The sequence below is a fragment of the Metopolophium dirhodum genome, chromosome 4, assembly GCF_019925205.1.
Source record: "Metopolophium dirhodum isolate CAU chromosome 4, ASM1992520v1, whole genome shotgun sequence".
NCBI lineage: Eukaryota > Metazoa > Arthropoda > Insecta > Hemiptera > Aphididae > Metopolophium > Metopolophium dirhodum.
Genome location: NC_083563.1, coordinates 37,963,253 through 37,988,058, shown reverse-complemented (window position 1 = coordinate 37,988,058; position 24,806 = coordinate 37,963,253). Strand labels below are relative to the sequence as shown.

Sequence of the window (24,806 nt, the reverse complement as noted above, 5' to 3'; positions counted from 1 at the left end):
AGTACAAAATAATTGATAGTAATATCAACAATTCTATTCATACAATTACTAAAAGATTCAACGGAAGTACAGTTAAATAATTCAATTATTATTTCGTTATCGAGCTAATGATTAATAAAATGAGCTAAAGTACAGTTTCCTTATAGTAAAAATACATTAAAAAAAGAGACTATTTTTACATTGGGGACATTAAAATTTTAAATTTTAAAAAACTTAATATTTCAGGACTATTAATGTACTTCACCATTTAAAAGCTTCATAACAAATTGTACCCACATAATTAATTTTCCTTCTTTCTTGTTAAATCTAAAACCAACAATAATCTTAATAATGGCTGATAAGGATAATGTAGCACACGACTAATTTTAAATTTGAGGACCATAAAGCGAAGGAAACGATTTTGAACATTAACAATGCATTTGATATTTTAAATATTGGGACCAAACAACAGAATTGTATTTTAATTTTACTCGGACTAGAGAAGTAAATAATGTTTTTAAAACAACAGGATTAGTGAAGTATTTACAGTTCCTAATAATTAAGCCTAATATCTTAAAATATATTTTGTTAATCATGTGTAATAAGTGTTTTTGAAAGAAATAGTAGAATCAAATATACTACAACTAAATCACTGATATCATAAACACGCATGATAATGAAGGTTTATTTTATTGGATAATTATTGGAAAACTAATTGATTTGTCGCCGTTAGTTTACCACTTATAAAACCATTCTGGTCAACACATACTGGAACGGACAGAGCTTATAATATGTCATCGATGTTGGAATAAAGTTGCTAGTGTGTTTACATTTTAAAAACTGTCACAATTTCGTAGAATTTGATATTAAAGCATTTTGTGTATCAGTAATATCCTATGAACCCACCTACCTAATAGTAGGTACTTATTAGTTATTTACTAGGTATATCGTATGTAGTTTAACTTATTTAACTTATGTCTCTAGAGCGTGCAATTTACATTTAGTTTGGAGATTTTAGAAAAAATATTATAAATAGATTTTTTAGGATATAGTTTGTATAATTTATTTGATTTGTGTCGTTTACCGCAACGCTACAATTGCATTTAATTACATTCCAAAATTATTTTGCAATTTTCGGTGTATAGTATTTAGTTTACATATTATAGGTACCTGGTCAATAGTACGCTGTTCTCTGTGAAATCTGTCTGAAAGTATATATAGTTATAAGTTGTATAACAAAAAAATGCGACACAAAGTCGTTATACAAGCACAACTTTAGATATTTATAGTTAAGTAAAAATGAGGAGACAGAATTTGTATAGATACTCTGAAAGAGGGGTACTCTCGACTTTATTTAACACTGCAATTTTTGCCATTTAAAATTATTTTAGTTACTCCTGCAGAGTACCACACAGTTTTCTACATTGTGGAAGGTAACAGTGGCTACTGCAAATATATTATTGAAGTTTAGATTTTATTAATGTTTGCTTTTCAATCCACTATAAATTGTTGAAAAACGTTGTTAATGGCATTGTGTAGGTATTTATTGAAAATATTTTATAAATTATTTAATATATTAAATATTATTATTTAATAATAATATTAATATAAATATAGGTAAATATTATATTTAATATATTATTTACTATTGAGTATTTATAAATTATTCAATATAATATTGTCTCGTGAGAAGTATTTAGTATTTAACGTAGTATGATTGTCGGTAATGTATAGGTTAAAAATACTTACATTATTTTATTATAGTACCTATTGAGTATTGACATGGGCATTTGTTCGATGGAGATTTAGGTCTAACCATATATATAGTGGCTCGTAGGCTCTTGGCTCCTTACATCACGCTTTTGATGTAATATTGTAATAGACTATAATATATTTCATATATCTATATAATACTTAGAGTAAGATGTGTTTAAAGACACGACAAAAAAAATCTCAGTTAGAAATTGTTATTAATAATGAGAACAAAAATGAAATAATGTTTACCAGGTAAACCAAATTTGGGCAGCTGGTCCAAAACTATTTTTTTTATTAGGTTTATAATTGATAAAAATGCAAACGGCTTAACTTTAGTATCATGCAGTGAGCACCGTATAGACAAAATATAGGTATTTATTTTATTAAGCGTGATCACAATTTATTTAAAAATAAATATATTATAACAGGTACCCATTTGTAATATTATGACCAAATGTACGGATTATAATTTAAAATAAAAAATATAAATACATGAGTACATCGATAATAAAGTTTTAGACTTGTAAAATTAATTACAGTTTAAGAACGAAGGAACTTCAGTAATAATTTTGGACAGTAATAATATTTATAAAAGAAAAACGCAGATAAAAAAAAAGTAAAACATCTAATTTAGGAATTTGAAGAAATTAATGGTAGATGATATGATAAAAGTTTAAAACCAAACCAAATTTAAATTATGTATCATAAATCATAATTCATAATACATAACATTTATATTAGTATTATAACTTGTTGTAACATGTAATAGGTTGATACATTTTAAAACAAATAAATAATTATAAAAAAAATAAATATTTATATGAGTATAAATGTATAATATTACCTACTTACCTAATAAATCATATGAAAAACAAATTTAAGAAATAATAATCACTCTTTGTTTAATTTCATTTTTAGTTAAATAAGTGTGTAGGTAATTAATATGAGTAAAATATCAAAACTTTTAGTAAATTTCATATTCAATTAATAATACGTAGGTATAGGTTCATATTTGTAATTACTTGATGTTTGTAGTTTGGAAAATTCATGTTTTAGTAAAACTCATTATTATTCCTAATTTAAATGTTGAATCATTTCATATTTTATTTTTTTTTGGTATACAAAGTTAGGAATATTATTTTTTTAAGTAATCAGTATATTATTATCTGTTATTCATATTTCATTATTGTTTTATAGTTATTAAGTTTCCCACAATGTTGACAAATACTAAATGTAAATATTTATTTATTTTTAAGTTTTAAACCATATATATTTAATAAATCATAATATAATAATTTAATTTTAGTATGTGGTAATATGGTATTCGAAATATAATAAAACTCTATGAAAACAGTTGTCTTCGAATCATAATTTATTACCTCTAATATTATGGCTGTATGCCTGTATAAGGCGTATATATATATATACAAATACATAATATTAATTTGTTAGTCGTAAGAAGACCAATTCACTCTAAAATATATACAAATCAATGAGATGGTCCTTTGAGACTAACCAATACGCCAGTTGGCTGTTTATGATTTTGTATTAAATGTATACATGCAATACTTCAGTAAACGTAAACTTACCTAAATAATTACATTTTTGGAGTGACAAAGTCTCAACTCAACTATACTATTATGCTTAACTGGTTTAGTCTATAATATATGGTTTAATACCTATGATATAATAGGTACCTATGCATTGAAAAATATTTTTTAATATTTTGCAACTAGGTATTTAAACTTTATTTTCACAGCGATTTATTTGAATTTATTAATTATTCACTATGCAATTTATTGCTAAAAATTATAGAATAACTTATTCCTCTTTAAGTATAACGTTGATTATAATTTTCATTAAAGATAACTTCGGAGATAAATCTGACGCGTTATTAAATTCTATAAAAGTTTACGAAACCAAGGTCCAAGCTGATTTAATTCATTTTGCATATTATTATATTCATTTTTATATTATACCTACGTATTATTCGTATAGGTACCGTAAAAACATCGCATTTTACGAAAACTTTATGACATAGTTTTTTGGAAAATAGGTAAAATTTATTTACTTTCATTGAGAGTTTAATTTCACGTGTAGATTGAAGATATTATGTAGACATTAAGATATTCTAAAATAAACTGTCGATAACTTAGACAAGTTAAACTTCATAATGATATTTACATTGAAATCGAATTATTAAGATTATATAGTTCGTAGTGTAAACTTTTAGACAATATTTTGTATAATGTACTGTATTTTTGGTGTAGGTTAGTTAATATTTTGTTATTTTAAAATTTAAATATAATAAGGAATATTATTATTATGATAAATCATTGTCTCTTGGTATAACTGTAAAGCATAATAATATTCATAAAGAACTTCTAATAAACGAAATGTCAATACAATTATTCATTTTTTATTTATTCTGAAAAATCATTCACGAGAATAAATTAAAATGTCATGTTAATTTTGTACAATCAATCATCATAATATAGATACTTTTGAACAACTTTTAAAAGTATATTAAAAAAATATATAAAACATTTTTATTTTTTCATAAAAAATAAATATTATAAACAGTATTAAAACATATTCTCTCCGAAATATACCCAGGAAATAACAAAATTCTATGCTTCCGGTATCACTGGCCAAATCGCTCAATTATGACCCGTATCTATATCCTTCACTATCAAACTCATCGTTGCCGACTATTTATACTCAAGAAACATTAATATCTCTTAACTTTTAAAATATTGTAGTTTATAGTATATACATATAATATTATGTCCACGTATCTATTTCTATGTAATCCATATTTATAAAAATAAATATTATATTATATTATGTACGTACATCTCTTCCGAAGGTCACGACTGCTGACAAAGGTTATTTTAAATTTAAAAAAATAAAAAATTACGAACGTTTTAAATGTATAAGAAAATACCAAATCTGTGACCAAATAGCATGTACCTGTGTAGTGTTGTAGGTACTCTATTAACGGATTTTATGGAAAATAAACATATAAGGTGACTGATGTACGTATTATACCTTGACGCACCGGCTCACCGCCCTTGGCGTGTAATCCTCGGGAAACGGGCGACGCGTTTCATCGAACCTGAAGTGACGATGGCCGCAGAACATGTAGGTACGCCATGCCGCCAAGAACAAGTTATAAATAATTATAAGACTCGTTTAGACGGAATTTCTCGTCGCACTGCACATAAAATGCACTCGCAAACGACAATACATGAAAATTAATTGATTGTCGGGCACAGTTTTCTTTTAAGACTGACCAACAGAACATTTTGTGATATATCTAGTTATATACTAATTATATACCTACCCTATATATAGCCAGGTTTCCACTAGAAAACCATATTATAGTGTACTCGACATTCGCGTACTGTGTAGTCGCGTTAACTGTTACCTAAATAATAAATATATTATTATATTATATTATAGCCATTAGGAAGTACCTAACTATTTAATAATAATATGTAGATGACATTATGACGATAATGTTATGTGGGTAGCACGTCACCCACAAGTTTGAAGTTAAATATTATAATACTGAACTGTACACGATAAGAGCAACCCGACTTTATTATATTATTACGATATCGCCCGGACCGCGGCGGTCTACATAAATTCGCGACCCGGTGTCCACGATGATATTAATTTCCATCGTCGTCGGACAGTCAGTATAATAAGAAAACGTGAATTCCACCATCAGTCCTTTTCCTCCACGTCAGTCCGAATCTCAATTAAAAAGTTTTTGGGTCATTGTCCGCGAGTGCGTATTAATTACAGCAGTGGCATACAGAGAGTCAGAGCGTATAATATACCTAAATATTATTATACAGAGCCACAGTGGCCTACGACAATATATTACAACCCTCATAATATTATGTCGGCTCGACGAAACGTGTCGCTCGTTTCCCAAGGATCGTAAGGTGATCCATTTAAAAAAGTCACTCCACTCGCTCCTCCCCCTCCCCATAACCACAGAACACAGCCAAATACGCATTGGAATATCTGTGGCGTAGGTTTGCACATACGCAATTAGCCCTTATAAACGTACCTACCCCATCCGACTGTATTGTCACAGAACAATATTATTATTATTATTATTAAGACATATGATGGGTATATCTCTGCAGGTACCTATATTATATTCTAGTATTATCTATAACCCAGGCGTTTGGCGTAGGTACGTATAGGCTATAATAATAATAATATATGACTATTTAAGTCTAGATTATATTATATGTACGTTGACAAAATTAAAATTTGATATATTTTCGGTCGGTCGACGAACGGTATAACATAATAATGACATAATATTATTATAATAATAATGTTATGTTATATCGAAATCGTGTGCACACATTTCACATATAACAATATAATATAAAGTAATAAAATCATTATTATTATTGAGTTTCAGTGGGTTAGACGGGTTGAAGGGTAGGTACCGTATTCCCGTGTATATCTATAGGTATATAAGAGTTTCTATTGTATAGGAGTTATAGAGTGCGTTCACCACCCACCACCCACCCCATCTTCGTACAATTCACCGTTCGTCCGCGCCTGTGTTTATATAATTTAATAGATTATATACAATATACATATTACATATTACTATTATAGGTAGTGTATATACCTATAACCCGGTATGTGGTATACCCCATATATATATATAATATTCTCGTAAGTTGTGTGTATCGTTTAAACTGTTATTATTTCGAAAACGGGTCCACTAAAGAACTCGAAGGCAGCACCGCTCCGTAAGATGTGCGTAAAGAAAATGAAATAAAAATAAACCGCACACAAAGGGTTTGTCGAGCGGTGCGGAGCGGTGTCGGGGGTAACGAGCGTTGTCGGGCGGAGGGACGACGGGATATCGTTGCCACGGCGGACGGGCAGTTGTCCGCGCGCGCGGGGAGGGTTAGAAATAATTTTTCTCCTCCATGACATCCACACACACACGCCGCGCCGCCGTGTACGCATGGGCCGCCGCTGCCGCCAGCTGCAGGTGCCGGTTACGACGGTGACGCGGACGGCGTGCGCGCGCCTCTGCGGCGGTGAGTGCCGAGTGGTGGTGACTGGTGACGGCGGCCCGACCGCCAGTTTGTTTACCGCGGCCGTATAGCCGTGTCGTCCGTTTCCGCGTGCCATGTCGTCGTCCCGCTGTCGTCCCGTCGTTCATCTGCGCCGCATCGGAGTGGCCTGACAATCGCCTCCGTCGTGATCTTTCATCGTCCCATTTAAATTTATTCGCGGCGACCGTCTCGCTCGTCCACACACGGTGTACTTAATATTCGTCCCAATATTTCCGTCTGCGGAACTGTTCGCTCGTCCCACCGCGCTTCCGCTGTGCGTTCCGCATTAAGGCGATATCAACGTTTTATCGCAGGTACCCGATATCTAGCTGATAAAAATAGCCTGTCGTGTCGTCGATTCCTCGTGTACGACCTGATAAACACCTGAGCAACAGTTCCTCGGCGGCGTGTACCGAAAGTGTTACGTCGCTATCCGTCTGTGATTTTTCTATTATTTCGTCTGCACACCTCCGAGATCTATCGTACCCGGATGACCGTCAAAGTGAGTGCGGTAAAAATTGCTCATCCAAATTTGAGTGCGTTATAATATTAATATGTACCTACCCACCTTTGCATGGGATCAATAAGATATAATACTACCTATAATAGTGATAATACCCTTTGTGTTCGTATCCTACCTATATAAAGCTGTTAGGAGGAATACGAATTTGTCGAGTCTCGAACCATATAGGTACCCACCTGTCTACTTACCCAACTGCAGCGAGAAGACAGATCGTCGATTATAATCATTACAGCAACGATTTCATATGGTCTTATGTTCCAAACAAATAGGAATGCACCCATTGCACCCACTGGTTATTCAAGTCACTGACTAATACCTATGCCTTACATAAAATAAAACATACTTGATATTTTTATACTGTTTCAGCTTGGTTTTAGTTCTATTTTTTAGTAATTATAGTAATAAATGTTAAAATATTGTCTCAAATATTGTGTTCTGCATTAAAATTGGTTTCCTACCTGATGTTTATTGTACACATTTCTGTAATTGAATCCAAATTTATATTTATTTATTTAAATTACTGGAAATGAGTGCTTCCACTACTATAATACTAGGTATTGTACGACATAAGTTATAATAATTCATCTGTCGCTTATTACTTAAATTGAATTATTAATTTGTACCTATTGTTTGACCCAGTGGCTCATACTAAGTATATTATCAGTCAGTGATAAGGTAACCAGATTGTTTATGTTGAATAATTTCAATTCTAACTACTACTTATTACCATCAATCATACATAGTATTATTACTTATTTATTATTACTATGTTTAATCAATGCCATTATCTCTAAATCTTACAAAAAAAAATTTTGTTTTTTGTTACATTTTGTAAATATAGATAGGTTATTTACCTTTTTCAACAATAACAAATCATTATTACAGCATAATTAACCAATAATTTATATACTCAGTAGAATAATTAATTGTGGACTGTGCCTATAGTTAGGTCACCGGTCATTCAAAATGTGTACCTATGTGGAAGGTATTGTTTGATTGTATGACATTGTTTTTTAATATTTTTTTCATAAAAATAGGTTAGGTATTAGCGATTTGGGCATTTTTTCTTTTTAAATTGCATTTGAATACCTTTGTACCTATAGATTTTGTTTTGTTTCATTGTTATTTATGGGTTATTATGCCTGAAGTATAACATTTTTCAGTAGAGCCAGTGAAATAGGTTCAGATTAAGAGTATTCAATTGTAATTTATGCTTACATGAGGTGTAGATAACAGGTAATTTCAGTGTAAATTTTATACCTGGGCACCTACTTAAGTTTAAATTGAACAATTAGTTTGTTAGGTAGGTACTTTTGAGCATTTGGAAAAATAACCATAAATATTATTTCATTTGTGTACTTCTTTATAAACAAACGTATGATATATCGTATTACACTATTGTGTGGTGTCTAGAAATTTTCTTTGATTGTCATAAATGTTAAAATAGATTAACCTACTTACTACTTTGATAGAAAAAAATGTACTACCTATCATAATGCAGGCAGATTAGGTATTGTTGAGCTTCCGTTGCTTGTAAGTATCTATCTAAATATACGAATTATCTCCACGGACATTTCTATAGCTATAATAATATGTAACATACCTAGGCATTGATTCATTAGATAGTATTGTGGAATGTAGTTGATAGTACCTACCTATGTTACCTATAATATTACTTGGCAATTTTTGACTTTAAACATAAATTCATTCATAGCATAATAGTATGTTTGTAGGTACCTACCTATATAAAGTTTGTTTACTAATTGATTGTAGAATAATCATGTTTAACTAATAACCCCTGTAATTATCTACTATTTTGAGTAGGAGGACACAAATGTTTGAAATATTAAAGTGTACCCACCTACCTATATTCACATGCCCGCGTGTTCATATTTTTCATAATATTGAAATGTTGTTACTAATAATTGAACCAAAAGCATAGGTCATTATAGGTAGGTTAGTATCCTATGTAGTTTGTAATCAGGGTTAGAACTTTGGGTTATTTTTTCAATTACGTATTCTATTATTTATATAAAAAATAATATTGACGTTTTAATATATATAAGTAATGTAAATATTATATAGGTACCTACCTACTTCCATAAATGTATAATAGTTGAAAATGTATCTATATTTAAATATAGGTAAGTAAGGTGTTTTTTTTAGTCATTTATATATACTTACGTTTACTTATGTCGCAAATGCTATAAAATGCGCCCAACTGTCTAAATTCACTCATTTTTGTTCATTGTTCAGAGTCATATATTTCTGTAGATTACATCTGTTTATAGATTAAATGTTATAATAATTATAACATTTAATCTATATTTAATTAATTTATAAGCTAACTATGTAATTTCATTGTTTTCCTAAATATAACAATTTAATTTGGTTAGGTTGTTCAACCTACATCAGTATTAACAACACAAATTTGACACATGTCTTGTACCTTCATTTAGACAATAGTTTACAGTAGACAGCTTCTTGGTTATGTTGGTTAATACCACATTAAGGTATTTATGCATATCATTTTATACCACAATGACAATCAAATGTAACATTCTTAACCATTTAGTAGTATCTATTTTTTAAGAGAATGTGAACTATTTATTAGCTTGAAAGTTAAAATCTAAATACCTACCTACCTACCTAACTAACCAAAATAATTTATTACTTTAATCATATACTTCCACTAGAAATAAATTATTACATTCAAAATTGTTTACACAGCCTCACAATCCAACTTGCTAAGAAAATAAGTTTTCAGTGCTGTAAAGAGTAAATACAGACATACAAAGGCATAAACACTATACAAGGTACCTACTATACTAATATACTAATCAGTACCAAACACAATTACTGTACTTACAATTTATTTTAATTGTTATACCCGTGGTTATACCTAATAAAATGTTATTACTTATTAGCCAATTTTGTTGTATTCTTAACACAATTATAAAGGTGGTCTAGAGGATTTGCAATTGAAATTTTACCTCTATCTTCCTTTAAAATAAATATGTACCTAGTACCTACCTACCGACATATTTTCTAATCTAAGATCAGTATGTAGGTATACTTGGTCATTACTATATTAAATTATATACCTTTCATGCAAAGATATATCTTAATAATAGCATTAAGCCTTAGGGTCATCATAGTACCTTTAGCTTTAGTGTTCAACCATAATTGTAGTGTTTGAAGCTTTATTATTAATCACAGTAGCTGCATTGACTCTGTGTTTACGGTTTCTTAGGAAAATAAATTTAGATGAATGTTATGCACAAAAATGTGAATTATATTTGAATATCAAATAATTTAGAATAATTTTCTTTTATATTTTATAATAAAATACTCTCTGTTAGTGTTGTAGACAAGTTAAGTGCTAGTTATCGAACAGTTTTTTTCCCCATTATGCGGATACTTGATTTTCTAGTTGTTTACTTTTTCATGAATTATATTTATTTCATTTCAAAACGTTTGTATAAATAAATTTGGTAGGTGTTAAACAATTGCCTTCAAATGTAACTCTTCAAAATCCAAACATATGTTTATAACAATATAATGAAAATAAACTCTTACTTAATAGTGAATAACCTACCTACTGTTTAAATTAATATGTTTATTCTTTTGAAAAATAATACCCTTTATGACATTATGTTTCTTTTTATTGGCCATTATTTTCGGTTTCAACTACATAATACATATATATACGTGTTTTGCCTCATCAGATAAGATTTCTGTCTTTCTACCTTAAACACGTAATCACGTAACTATAATATACAAAGATAAAATCAAACTTGCTGACAGTTTACGGATATGATCGTAGGAACCACTCTATTTGCTACGAAGATGGCCCAGGGAATTAGTGGATCCTCGAGATCATTAGTGCAGGAAGCCTGTTGTAAACTACATTCCGAGGGTTTGATGACAATTTATCTGATAGGACCACCCATGAGGTTATGGAAACCCCCTTCGGTTTACCACCGGTATTATTTTTTATTTTTTTCCATCCAAAAATTATGTCCTCATTAATGTGTATATTATATCGTACTGGTCGTGTGCGCGCGTTATACATGTGGAACCGAAGCTGCTCGTATTGAATACGAAATAACTTCATTCTTAGGTGCATAATATAATATATAATATATATCGTCGAAAGGTATACGTATATATTGTATATATTATAAATAATATTATGTACTGTGTATAATACGCGCATGGGATACAAGAGGCCAAGGACAATTAAACTGGTTTCGCCTGATCACCGGCCAGCCCGCTGCAGTGCTGTAGTTCCTCCGTGAGAATTATATATTACAAAGTCAATAGCGGTATGCGGTATGGATATTAAAAACCAATCTGAATTTAATATACTACATAAATGGGATTCGATGGCGGCCATAATAATAAGTCAACTAACAAGATACAATTATTTTTACTTATTTTTTTAACAATGGGATTCACTATGTCTGCATTGTCAAGTAGTAGTAGTAGTAGTTGTAGTTGTAGTAGTAGTAGTAGTAGTAGTAGTAGTATCATCTATACGCCTAAATGCGTACAATAACTAACTAGTACCTGCTGCAGGTAAGAAATGCCAATCGACTGCAAGATCTAAAAGATAAATGCAATGAAAAGTATATAATGTGGCTGATGTGGTAGCCTGTACAATTTACCCATATAGGTAAACTATACACATGTCCGTGAGTTGTTTTAAAAATCTGAAATATATACCAAACCTGCGATTAATAAATGTTTTTCCACGGTTATTTTTTATAAAAAAATTAAAAGTACAATTTTTAAATGAACATTTGTAAGGATTGAACTTATAATACTTATTATTAAAGTCAATTTGAATCCAATACGAAATTCCTAGAAAAATTTCTATAAATTCAATTTTTTACAAATATTGTCTGGATAGTAATAAGTACCTATTTATATATTATATTATATACTCATTATTTAAAATTAGTTGATGTTTTTGAAAATATTTTTTTACATTGTTACAAAACAACCTTTTTAAAAAAAAAAATGTTGTTTTTAACGACTATAAACCACGTAGTCTTTTTCCAAAAACATTTATACGTTTTGAAATAATGCGTGTTCAATGATAAAATAATCACTCAGTATAGAATTATACGTATGATTTATGATTATGACAATTCAGGTTCTGACAATCAAAATATTAGGCGAATAAATTATCCTTGTAAAATTTTCTCGTACCTACGTTATAAAATTTTATTTTAATTATTACATGAAAATACAATTTCTTGAATAAATCTTTTTTATGAGATTAAGATGAAAATTAAAATGAAAATCTAATAAGCTCTAAAAATGTATTCTCGAGTGGCAAGTAGGTAGTATAATGAAACACAATATTGTAAGTTTATAATTTAAATGTGAAAACTGTGTTGTGTAAATGTGTAATGTCATTCAGGGTAATAATTGCTCTGTCAATTGTTAACGATTGAGGCAAATGTAAATACAATTTTTCGATAGAAAAAAGAATATCTTCTATTATTATTATTTTATTAATTTAATTTTACTTTTACTGTTATAAGGAAATGAATCGTTACAAAATAATAAGAAGAATAACTTAGGTACTGTTAAGTTTTCTATGAAAAAAAATTTATTTAGGTACGTTTGCTCAAACTGTTTATAATTACAATTATTATTGGCAAATAATTGGCAAAAAAATATTTTATTTCGATATGTACTTACTACTTACAATGTAACTTCAGGTAATATATTGGCTAACCCAGTAAAATGAAGTAAAATAATTTTAATTATGTTTGTTTTGGGAAATGAATCAGTATCTGTATAAAATATTTCATAACTATGGGTACTTGAAAGTTATATTCTATATAAGGTATATTTAAATTTTAAAATGATAGTTTTTTAATTACTTAAGTATTAAATAGTTAATCAACATTTAAAAGCAATAAACATGTGATAGACATATTGTTATTGTTGATAACAAATTAATTCCACCCTAAAAAAAAATTAGATGTGTACCTATGGGTACCCATAGTGTGTACTCTTTTCTTACACGTTTTACCTTTGCCTACGATGCTGTGATTTTAGATGGGTGGTTCGTTTATGACGTTTGTATATACATGGGGCTGTAATGGGGGTGTCTTCTTGATGGGCCGTCACTTCTGCACACGAAAAGTACATCAACTCAACGTTAGACCATTTCAAGTCTTTCACCCTTTTTTTAATGACTTAGTTTATTGTCGTGATTTCTACCTATTTCGTATAAGAAAAAATACGTATAAAAAACACTACCTATATACGACAAAATTGTAAGTACTCTTCAATATTAACACTGAGTGTTCCTGCGTAACACTGATGAGAGAGGGCGAGTTAGCCTCGTTCATGGTATACACTTAATACAAACAAACCGAGTGTTTTCAATTAGACTCATTTTTCTCCCTTTATTTTTTATCCTTCGTGATCTATTAGGTGAAGAACCGCTAACTAACTATAGCGCGTGCCAACAACAAAGGCCAATTAGACTCGATGTTCTGTTGTATTTCTTGGCCACGTGCTTTCTTTACTTTTTCAACACAAAGCTTACATTAAAAAAAACTTTTTTGAAAGAAAATTATTACCTAGTGAATAATTTTAAAACCACCAATTTTGTACTATATATTTGAAATTGAAATGTCTGAGTTTCAATTTGAAGCTTATCTAACGTTAACTATATAAGCTAATCAATGTTGATTAGATACATAAATATTAAAATCAATTATCATATTTGTCTTACATTGAAAATATAATTCTACTTAAAATATACCTTATATAATTATTAAATAGGGTGTAGACTGTGACATATAAATGTGTAGACACAATTAAAATAATATTTTTCAAACATTATTATTACTATTTATCCAATAGTTATAGGCTATAGCCTATAGGTATATCGTAACTATAATAAATAAAATCTATAGGTAAGTAATATTTTATGATCCGTGGTAATAATTTTGGATTAGTATTTTAATTTGTTACCATACTGGTTTTCATTAAGAACCATGGACGAATTCAGGACAAATCTTAATTAGGTATAACTTATTAATTTACGAATTAAAATTGGTTGCTACACAACCATAAATTGTTTTTTTTTTAAATCGTATTGCGTGGGTAATAGCCAAAGGCCACCCAAGAATATCATATTTACTTGCCATACAAAAATATCACACAGCTTCTAAATGGCAAAATAGGAGGATGCCCCAAAATGCACTTCCTGTAGGGTTTATATCAACATTAAACAAATTTTTACCAAATGCCACTAAAATATTCAGAATAGAAAAAATCTATAACCTTCCGGAATCCCTCAATCAAGGGCCTCGGCTCTATTTCCGCCTTCATCAAATTCATTGCCGTCGCCAAACTATACTCAACAGAATTTAATATCTTTTAATCATTTATATACTTTTGTATTTGTTAATATTATATCCTATTTTATATTATTAATTATTTATACAAATAAACTTGAAGTCCATTATATTGCTAACTGATGCCGAAAGTTATCCAAAAAACCTACATTTTTTAATATTGTTTTAAATCCGTTATTTTTATGTTTATCAAATTTGAATTACTTTTACGCAAAAGTGTTATAAAAAATATATTAATTAATATTACACGGTAAAATATATTTTTTTATCAGGCGAATACTTTGATTTTTATATATCCGAATCACTACATAATATTATAATATATCTTCTCGGTTTTCTTCTATAGGTAGGTGAAACTATTTTTCAATATAATTTCGTAATTATGCAACTACTATTAATGGTATTGGCATTGGACCACTTATAAGTTACATTTAATTATCTAATATTTAAATATATTTAGCATTCAATTTTTATTTTTTTTTTAAATTATCCATGTTAAATCCTTTAGAAATCAAAGTTTCACCAATAGTTTTACCAGTTTACGATAAAATGGTACAAAATAAATAGATTTTATTACCTTAATAAAATGTACCTATAACTTATCAGAATATGTTTCCACGTATTTTATATTATATATTCGTGACTCGTGTAGATATCAGTAAGAGTACTGGAGTAGGTAGATATCCAGATAGGTATTAGGTACTAGGTAGGCTTTATAAAACCTTTAAATTAAATTAACAAAAAGTTAACAAAGTAGTTCAACTAATTGATAAAAGTATTTCAAATTAAATGTTTAAATAGAGTTATAACTTAACTAAAATAATTCTTTAAAAGTTTTTTTTTCTTTGTCTCATTTACCATTTAAATTATGTCAGCCCTCTAATCTTCAATTACTGTATACTGGAATATCCGGCTTATTTTTATTTAAAAACAATAGGTACACGATTTTTTTATTGTATACATTTATTGTGATGTATATAACTGTAAATAAAAGTATTGTTAGCTTTTTATATTTTATGACACAACATTAATTATCTTATATTATACTACTGTATATTACTATTATTTACCTCAATTTTTTTTATAATGTAATGCTTATTATAACACTGTACATTTATTTTATTACATATATTTTTTTTAACAGTGTTCTTTACTCACACTTTTACTAAGCAAAATATTTTCTCTATTTAAAAATAAAATGTCTTCCTTTAATTGAGCCTATAATTTTTAAGATCCTCGGTTTTATCATTATTTATTACATTCTATTTTATGTTTTATACCTGCGTTAATTATTTATTTACTGTTATCTTGCATATTTTTTGGTACCAACATTTTAATATTTTATTTAACTTTTCTATTTCTGTCTCCCTATTAGGTATATTTGTGTTGATTTTTTCTGTATCTCTGTGATTCGAATAAATTATTTTGCTATACTTACAGTAGAGTTAAAATCCTTGTATATACCCGAGTATATACCTACCTTAATATCATAAGTCGCCTTTGTTTTAAAAGTCTTAATTTATTTCATTTTTTATTTGGTACACGTATTTTTGTTTATTATCATTTTCGATAAAGGAGGTTATACTTATACAAAATTGAAAAAAGATTATTTTTTAATTTATATTTAATAAAAAAAAAATTAAAAATTGAGAAATTCTCGCTCTTTAATTATTAACTTTACATTTTCTTTCGTGTTTAAATTATAGAAGTTATTTACTATGAATAGCGTACTTAATACATATTATAGTATGTTTATTCTGGCGTTTGCCTATATTCTATATGGGTTTGAGCTGAGACGTAAATAGAGTTTGAAATAAGCATGGAAATAATTATTAATATTATATAGTTATTGTGCTTTTACATATTCAAAATAAACGTAATTATATAGTCTGTACTCGCTAGGCTTATTATATATGTATATGCATTATGCTCTATATAGTTCATATACCAAACTAGGACGACATCACTAATATAACTTAATTGATTATTATGACTGGGCTTGGTCGAAGACGCCTGCGTTAAGGGGTTCGCTGGCGAGGGAGATGGGCTTCGTTAGATTAGGTGGAAATGGTAATGGCACTTGAGTAAGTGATGGTCTCAGCCTTGCGATTCTCATCAGATCAGACGTACATAGACTGTAAAAGGGTCACTGTTATTATAACCGACAGATTTCTATTCCAGAACAAACGAGATAATAATATAATGTTTTGGTTATGACAACAGCTTTAAAAGACTAAGATTGGCTTTAAAATGTATTCTATTTGAACAATAAAATACTAGGTAGGTAGGTACTTAAATAAATAAATAAAAATAGGGAGAACAATACAAAATATTTATCTTGTATAATATACTAGGAAGGTACCTATCAATTATAATATATTGTATAATATCTATTATACTTGTACAATATACTTGGTAGGTTGTTCTAAAAGTCCTGCTCCGAGTAAACTTTAAATAAATGCTAGTTTACCCTGAAGAGTTCGTGGTATTATTTTTATTTTAATACGTTAGGTACATACTTTACTTTTTTATGTTTGTATAATATTTATATGTACATTAGGTCCGCATGAAATATGAAGGTAAAAAACCATCCGTAAAATGAGTCCACATAAAAATAGATTTATAAAGAGTAATACAATGCAGAGGGATGTAATGTATTTTCGGGTTAAATGAAACGCTGTTGGCTAAATCTGATGGAAAACATAATGCCCGAGGACGCGCAGGGGAGGTTTGTAACAGGTGAAATGAAAAATACTGAAAATATACTTTACTGCGGTGTAGCCATGGGCTACAAATGTTTTGATACTAATGATTACATTCTACGGAGTTTTAATAATTTTTCTTCTATTGCTACTTATTTTGGTTGTTATATTTAATAATTTATAATTTTCATACAGCGTAAAAGTATTAAAGTTATACTATATACGTATATATAGGTGCTTATAACTTCGAGTGATCCATTTAACGTAAGACACTTATTATTTACAAATACACTACTGTTTATTTTTAAATTTTTCTTTTACATAATTTTAAATAGTTACAAAACAACAGTTCTAAATTTTTTACTGTTTTGAATGACAACATACTCAATATAAATACTCAAAAAAATATTCTGTTTTAGAATAAGGTTTTATATAGCTTATGTTGAAATAGTATTTACAATTATTCATTTGGTACCTAATTGTTGTTAATTAAAATAAACAATATTTATTAACTCCAAAATTAAATTTGACTTACAATAATGTTGTAAAACTATTTTTTGTTCATAGTGTGCAGATAATTGAATCACAATGGTCGTGTTACCGGTATTTGGGCTTCTCATAACTGTTGCAGTTCAGAGGATATACGGTGAGTCATAATAAAATGTTCATTAATTCCCAAGCAATTTGTATATAAAATAATATTATATGTGGTAGTCTATTTTGATGCAACAGTTTTATTGTTAAATTGGTTGATTCTTTATCGTAACTTAGGGAGAAAAAACTTTTATTTGTTAGTTTTTATTAATGCGTTGACGATGATGGAAGACCCGTACCACGATATTTGTATACATCTTGATGTGTTCTCCGATTGTGCAATAAACTTGTGATTTACGAGGCTCTAAAAAAATACGATCTTAAATTAAGGTATTAAAAATAAAATTCCATCCCTACTATCAACTCTGTTGTTATCGTTTTATCGGTCACTAGCTGCCTCCTTGGTCCTTATTGTTAAAGTGGATATTGAAATACACGATAGCAGTGTTGAATAAACCAATCTTTTTGATAAAATATGGAGAAGAGATATGTATATTACGTATAGTTTAGACTTGAACAACCATTTGCCACGATCTCTTGTATTTAATATTTGTTTTATTCTCTAACTTTTTGCTGTCTCTTCAATATCCTATTGTTTCTATCAGCTCCTAATCTCCCAACTTTGTATTTAATATTATGTATGTTATTTAATGTAATTGAAATTTCTATTTAAATGCAATACTTATTTATAATTGTATTTAGACATAGTAGATACCAAAATACACAAGTATAGAATTTTGAGAATTAATATCAGGTTTAACTAATATATTTCTGATTAACCTCAATGACCAATGCTTATTTAAGATAATAATATTATATGAATCTCAAGTTAGGCACATGATATATTGTTATTTACATAGGTACCTGGTACCTACCTATATATTATGATGTCTACGTATGTTACAAAATATATTAATTATTTGTATATAATAGAATATCAGATGGTCTGATTGTAGGTTCCTACTCCCGTTGTTCCTTAAGGGGATTGGAAGCGGTGATTTTCTGTCTTTGTCTAACACACGTGACACGTAGGAATTCAGACGTGTTTTCATTCCAACGTACTGATTGATCTAGTGAAGCGATGAGAATTTCAAAAACAAATTTGAGTTTTTCATCAAGTCTACTTGAGATCAATTTTCACATATTTAAAATTTTTTGATTTTAATTTCCTCAAAATAAATATTTAGTTTTCTTTTTAGTACGATTTTTTTAAGATTTAGGGGGATAAAATCAAAAATGTGAGAATGTTGATTTCAAGTAAACATAACGAAAAATACAAATCTATATTTAGATTTATTATCGCTTCACTAGATCAATTGGTATGTTGGAATGAAAACTAGTATAAATTCCTATTTTCCACGTGTGTTAGACAAATATAGAAAATCACCGCTTCCAATCCCCTTAAACGTTGTTACAATTCAGATAAATAATTTTGATAATGATAATGTATCGAGTAATATATAAACTACTTTCATTGATAATTTTATGCCTATTCACTGGGTAATATTTATGAATAGTATTGGTACCTATACTATTTTATATTTTTATTTATGTATGATTTTTTTTTTGTATTAAAAAAATAGCAGTTAGTTATTCTGTTATATTTATAAATCACCTTTATATACACTTTTAGATCTAATTTAAACGTTTCACTGCCAGAAATTAAAAGCTTTTTTTATTTTTTGTATATATATTTAATTTTTTTGTGACTGGCGAAATGTGTCGAGGATTATGCAAATTCCTTTCGATCTCGTTTTCCTCTTGTAGTGACCGTGGAGATGGGAGGGGAAATTTCATTACTTACGGGTTGTCCCTATGTGTATAGGGGTGAAAAAAGTGAGCCTTCGGTGGAGACGATTTCTAGAGTTATGACGACGGCTGACGAGAAGTAAAACAAACCTCATTTATCAAAATGTCTGAATGAGTCTTTTTAAGTAAAAAAATACCGTTTTTCTCTTGCGATCTTTATTAGACGTTTAAATTCACAGACAGAACTCGGATATTATAATGTATACCTTCGTATAATAAATTTATTTTTATATTTTTAATGAAAAAAATATTATTGATCTAAAGATATAATAGTCCCTAAAGCTTGTGAAAAACACGATCTTCAGCCACGCGATTTCCTCGCACGTCTTGTAATATTGTGAGCGCTAGCGTTGGGCCAGTTATGTGTTGCCAAAGTGCCAAAAGTCACGAACGTCCATTTTTTTTTTTATTGTTAAGTGTCGTTGCTAATTGCCCGACTAACCCATAAAGGCTTACTTTTTTTTTTTAATTTTGTTCACCTCACGTTTGCACATGCAAGCGTTTTAATTTTTGAAAGTTTTATGGATCACGTTATTATCCACCTCGATCATTTACTGTCCAGTACTCACCCCTTCTTCTCTCTGTGCACTTGATCCAATGCCCGGAAATTGGATGATAAGCGTTAATATATGTTTTAACCTATTTTTTTTACTTGGGTCGTGCGACGAAAATCGTGGACAACTTCTAAATGCATATAGGTACACGTTATATCAAGTTGCTGGTTTCTGAATAATTTATTCGGGACAAGTTTAAATTGATCATTGACTCAGGCTTTATAACTAGTAAATCAGAATATTTGTAAAAACGTTGAATGTGGTTACTTACCTATGTACAATATACATTCAAAAGCATATATTTTTGTCTGGGCAGGATATAATTTATATTAATATTTAAAATAAATTGTATATAACATGTATAATATTGTACAATACATTTAATAGGAATTTATAATGTTTTTATTACCTATTTTGTTTCATTTTATATTGGTTTGAATTTGATTCCATTTATAGTTGATTTACAAGTTAGATAGTTGGATATTTGCATATATTTATGTGTGTACCATACCTACCTACAGTTAGATGAATTTTTTTTAAATGAGAATATCGCTATTTTTGTTACCTTTTTTTTTAAATTTTTATATTTGTTTTTCCACGGTTTACGATAAATTTAATAAAATGTATATAATTTTTAAATATATTCCTTACTGAACAATTATTATAAACGTATGTTTTATCAATTGTTACCTAAATAATGTATGTGCAATTAAATTGTTGGCTGTCTTCCATATTAGTTTTTTTTAATCATACCTACTACCTATATCCCAGATATATTTTATAGTTGAGTTTGACGTATCAAATGATTCAATTATTATCATTTATACGATTTCATAATAAATAATTTATTTTATACATATGTTGGAGTTTTAACAAACATATTGTGAAGAGTTAACCTTCAAACCTTTGGGAATTAAGAAAATTTGATATTACCTTTTTTTATGCAGTTGTTTAGAAGATAGGTTTTCTTTACGTGACATACTATACAACTATGAATAAAGTATACGTAAACTTACGTATGTATATGCTGTGTATATAAATTGTAAGCCGTTATAGGTATCTTGGCGTTCGAAATGAAATGTAAACACAACCGTCCACGGAGACGTCGATTCGGTGGTGGCGTACCTCTCTTTCATCCCCCCTCTCTCACTCTCACTCTTTCTCTTTCAATCGGACTATCGTCCCCGGAACCTAATTAAACTGCGTTTGCCTTCGGGGGCCCTGGCGAAAAACCAGGGAGCGTTCACTCGCCAAATTAAACGTACAACGCCTCCGGGTACTTTTACGCCGCAGACTCCAACACACAACACACACTACATCATATTTTAATAATGTTTGGATTTGACTGGTTTGCGTGTGTATATGTATATATGATGTAGTATAATGTATATTGTATATATACATTGTAATGTTTGAATCATGAAACGTATTTTAGAACAAAAAGTCGTTCGCCGAGCTACTGTCCACTGTATATAATATATATAGTAGTGTTTATTAATCCCCAAAAAATCACCCCACTGTATTATTATATAAAGCTGGGGCGATTCACCGGCACCGATCTTTCTCTTTTGTGGTATACGGTCGAGTGGCCGACGCGCGGAGTCGGCTAAAAATTAATTTTTATACAAAGGGTCAAACTGCAGCCGTTGCGCGCGCACAAAACTAGTATTATATGCGTGCGTGTAAATGTATTTTTGTGCGATTCGGGTGGTGCTATATTTTTTGGTATTTTGAGAATGAAAACGTCCATAATGTATAGAAAACATTTACAAACTTAAATATCGGTAGTAGTATTACCTCAATAAGTTGGTATATGTACACTTAAAAATATTTGTTAAACATTACCGGGATATTACGTTCTGATAAATAAAGTGCTCTTACTAAATATAGTTTTTTTGCTTATATTATAATATGTTGACAAACATAATTGTATATACCTACTTACTTTATAAGCGTTTAACAAAAAAAAATGTAATAGAATTGTTAACATAATATCACTTACTACAATAGTATGTTCTACATTCTTATAATAGTTAAATCAGCCACTTGGAAACAAAAACTTTGACGGGGTACCGACAAATATTTCTATAAAAAAATTGTTATTTATTTCTTCCACAATTACATTACCTATGTATCCTATATGCTATGTATTATAATGTAATTATAATTTACGTTCCATTAAATAAAATAACTAAATTTTTTTATTTGACTACGTTTTATTAAACCCAAATAAATTAGTAGTGTACTAAGTGTACTTTCATATTGTTTTTAATTAAAAATCCTATTAAATACACCGCGAGAAAAGAATTAAGTTATTTAAAATGTTTTTAATGAATTTGTATTTTCAAATCCAAAACATATATTCTTACATTAGAAATTAATCGTTTGTATAAGTACTTAATGCTATATACAACTTTAATTTTTATTGGTCTTATGATATTACTTGTTCAATTGCTTGATTATAAATTTAATTAAAAAATAATATTGATCAAAATTAGAAGCTAAGCTTTGTATTACACCTGGCATTCGCTATAGTAATTGCTTTACCTTATGTCATATGTATAATTTATGAAAGTTCCTACCCAGAACATGTCTGTAAAATATCTTTATATAGGTACCTAATTTTGTGACGGTTGAAAAATATTTAAAACTACAAATAAATGTTTTACTCTATACCATTGTTAACTATTTACATTTTACGAGTGCTTTTATTTAAATTGTTCCTTTCGGAGGACTTCCAAGTAAACAATTCTGAAATTCCGGCTAATAAAGTTTAAACGCAAATTCGTCTAAAGAACGAGAAAGAAGGGAGAGAAATAGTGAGAGAGGAGAGAGAACTTGCTTTAAAAACGTATTACAATTATGTTAATGTGGAATTAGAGAGAGAAAAAGTCTCGGTCGTAACAAATTACAGTTTCTTTAAAATGAGTATATAGCCCTTCCGGCTTGTGGGAAGGGTGTACAATAAATTATTAAAATTATTTTCCAAAAAAATAGTAATAATAAATAAATATTAAAATGTATATTTTAGTATAGGTACTTATGTGTTATTTAATTTTGTTTTTACTTTTTTTCTGTACCCCTATGATGCAACAAACTGTATAATATGCAAAAGTTATAAAAGTTCATGGAACCATTATAATGAAAGTGACGAGAAACGATTAATTTGTATTTACTTATTTTTAAACTTCAAATAAATGGTGTATGTATACGTTTGTAACATTTGTAATGTAAATGGTGTTAATTCATTTACGCGTGTTCCATTTCAATTAAATTAACTAAACCTTTGAGTTATTGTACTTGAAAAAAAAATAGAATCCGTGACATAATCAACAATCCTATTAATCTAACCACACTAAGTGTTTTAATAAATACAGATAATCTTTCAATGACCTGTTGAAAGTTCGAATTTCAGTACAACTAACTTGAATTCATACCGAATACGGAATAATGTAGATAATAATATTTAATATTATATTTTTTAATTTCTCAATCATTTTATTTTTTTAATTATAAATAACTTATTAATTTTATTTGATCTATTTAATTAAATTAGATAAATATTTATATATTAAATTTCGTCACGGTATTCAAATGTCCCTTTAATTCCGTTTAGGTAAACCTGTTCTTAAAATATTTATTTAATTTAAATAATAACTTAAAATAGGTACCTATAACATAAAATATCTATACCATAAAACTTAATATTATCAGTAATATTTTTCAATTAAAAATGTTATATTTTAAAGAAACCTATTATTTTTAAAAAGATATTTTGAATATTATTTACAACTTAACACAATTTATTCATAGGTACTTTTACAATAATATGTTCGTAAGGTATAACATACTTAGTAATGGTAGTAAAACATTTTTACTTTTTGACTACGTATTCATTTATACATGAAAATTGAACTTATATTATTATCTGTAAGTATGTATATATTGTGTATACAATAATAACGCATATAGGGCAAAAAAGTGAAAATGTTTTACTTCAGAGGGTATACAGAAACTCGTTATGCAAACGACACAATCATGATGTAGAAACACAGGGGTGGGAACCACAATAATGTGATTGTGTTTAAAGTTATGTAAGAATCAGTACAGTATTATAGCAAAAGGTACATCCATATATCGCACCAGGGGATATCTCTTTATATACGCGTACAGAGGCGATAAACATGTATGAACCATTACACTATTGTTTGGAGGTTGATTATTACAAAAAAATATTGGTAAAAACGCGTAAGTTATCTTTTTTATTTCGTGGCAAAATTACGAAAATGTAACAGTTTTGGAAACAGTCGTCTATGGAGTTTCAAGTTTTCAATTGAATACCTATTTCGTTTAAGCTGTGTAGGCGTGTAGCATGCAAAAATATTAGTTCAAGA

General features: G+C 28.8%; 1 protein-coding gene across 3 annotated transcripts in view; it reads left to right on the top strand.

The window, feature by feature from the left end:
- LOC132943994 (uncharacterized) overlaps positions 1 to 24,806 on the top strand; it is a 151,396-nt gene that overhangs the window by 14,231 nt on the left and 112,359 nt on the right. The window contains exons 1-2 of one of the 3 annotated variants that reach the window (XM_061013193.1): positions 6,854 to 7,341; positions 18,023 to 18,101. In XM_061013193.1, the coding sequence (XP_060869176.1) occupies positions 18,044 to 18,101 (58 nt within the window). In that variant the 5' untranslated portion in view covers positions 6,854 to 7,341; positions 18,023 to 18,043. Of the gene's footprint in view, positions 1 to 6,853; positions 7,376 to 18,022; positions 18,102 to 24,806 lie in introns of those variants that run through there. The other 2 variants (XM_061013195.1, XM_061013194.1) reach the window with 2 other exon arrangements.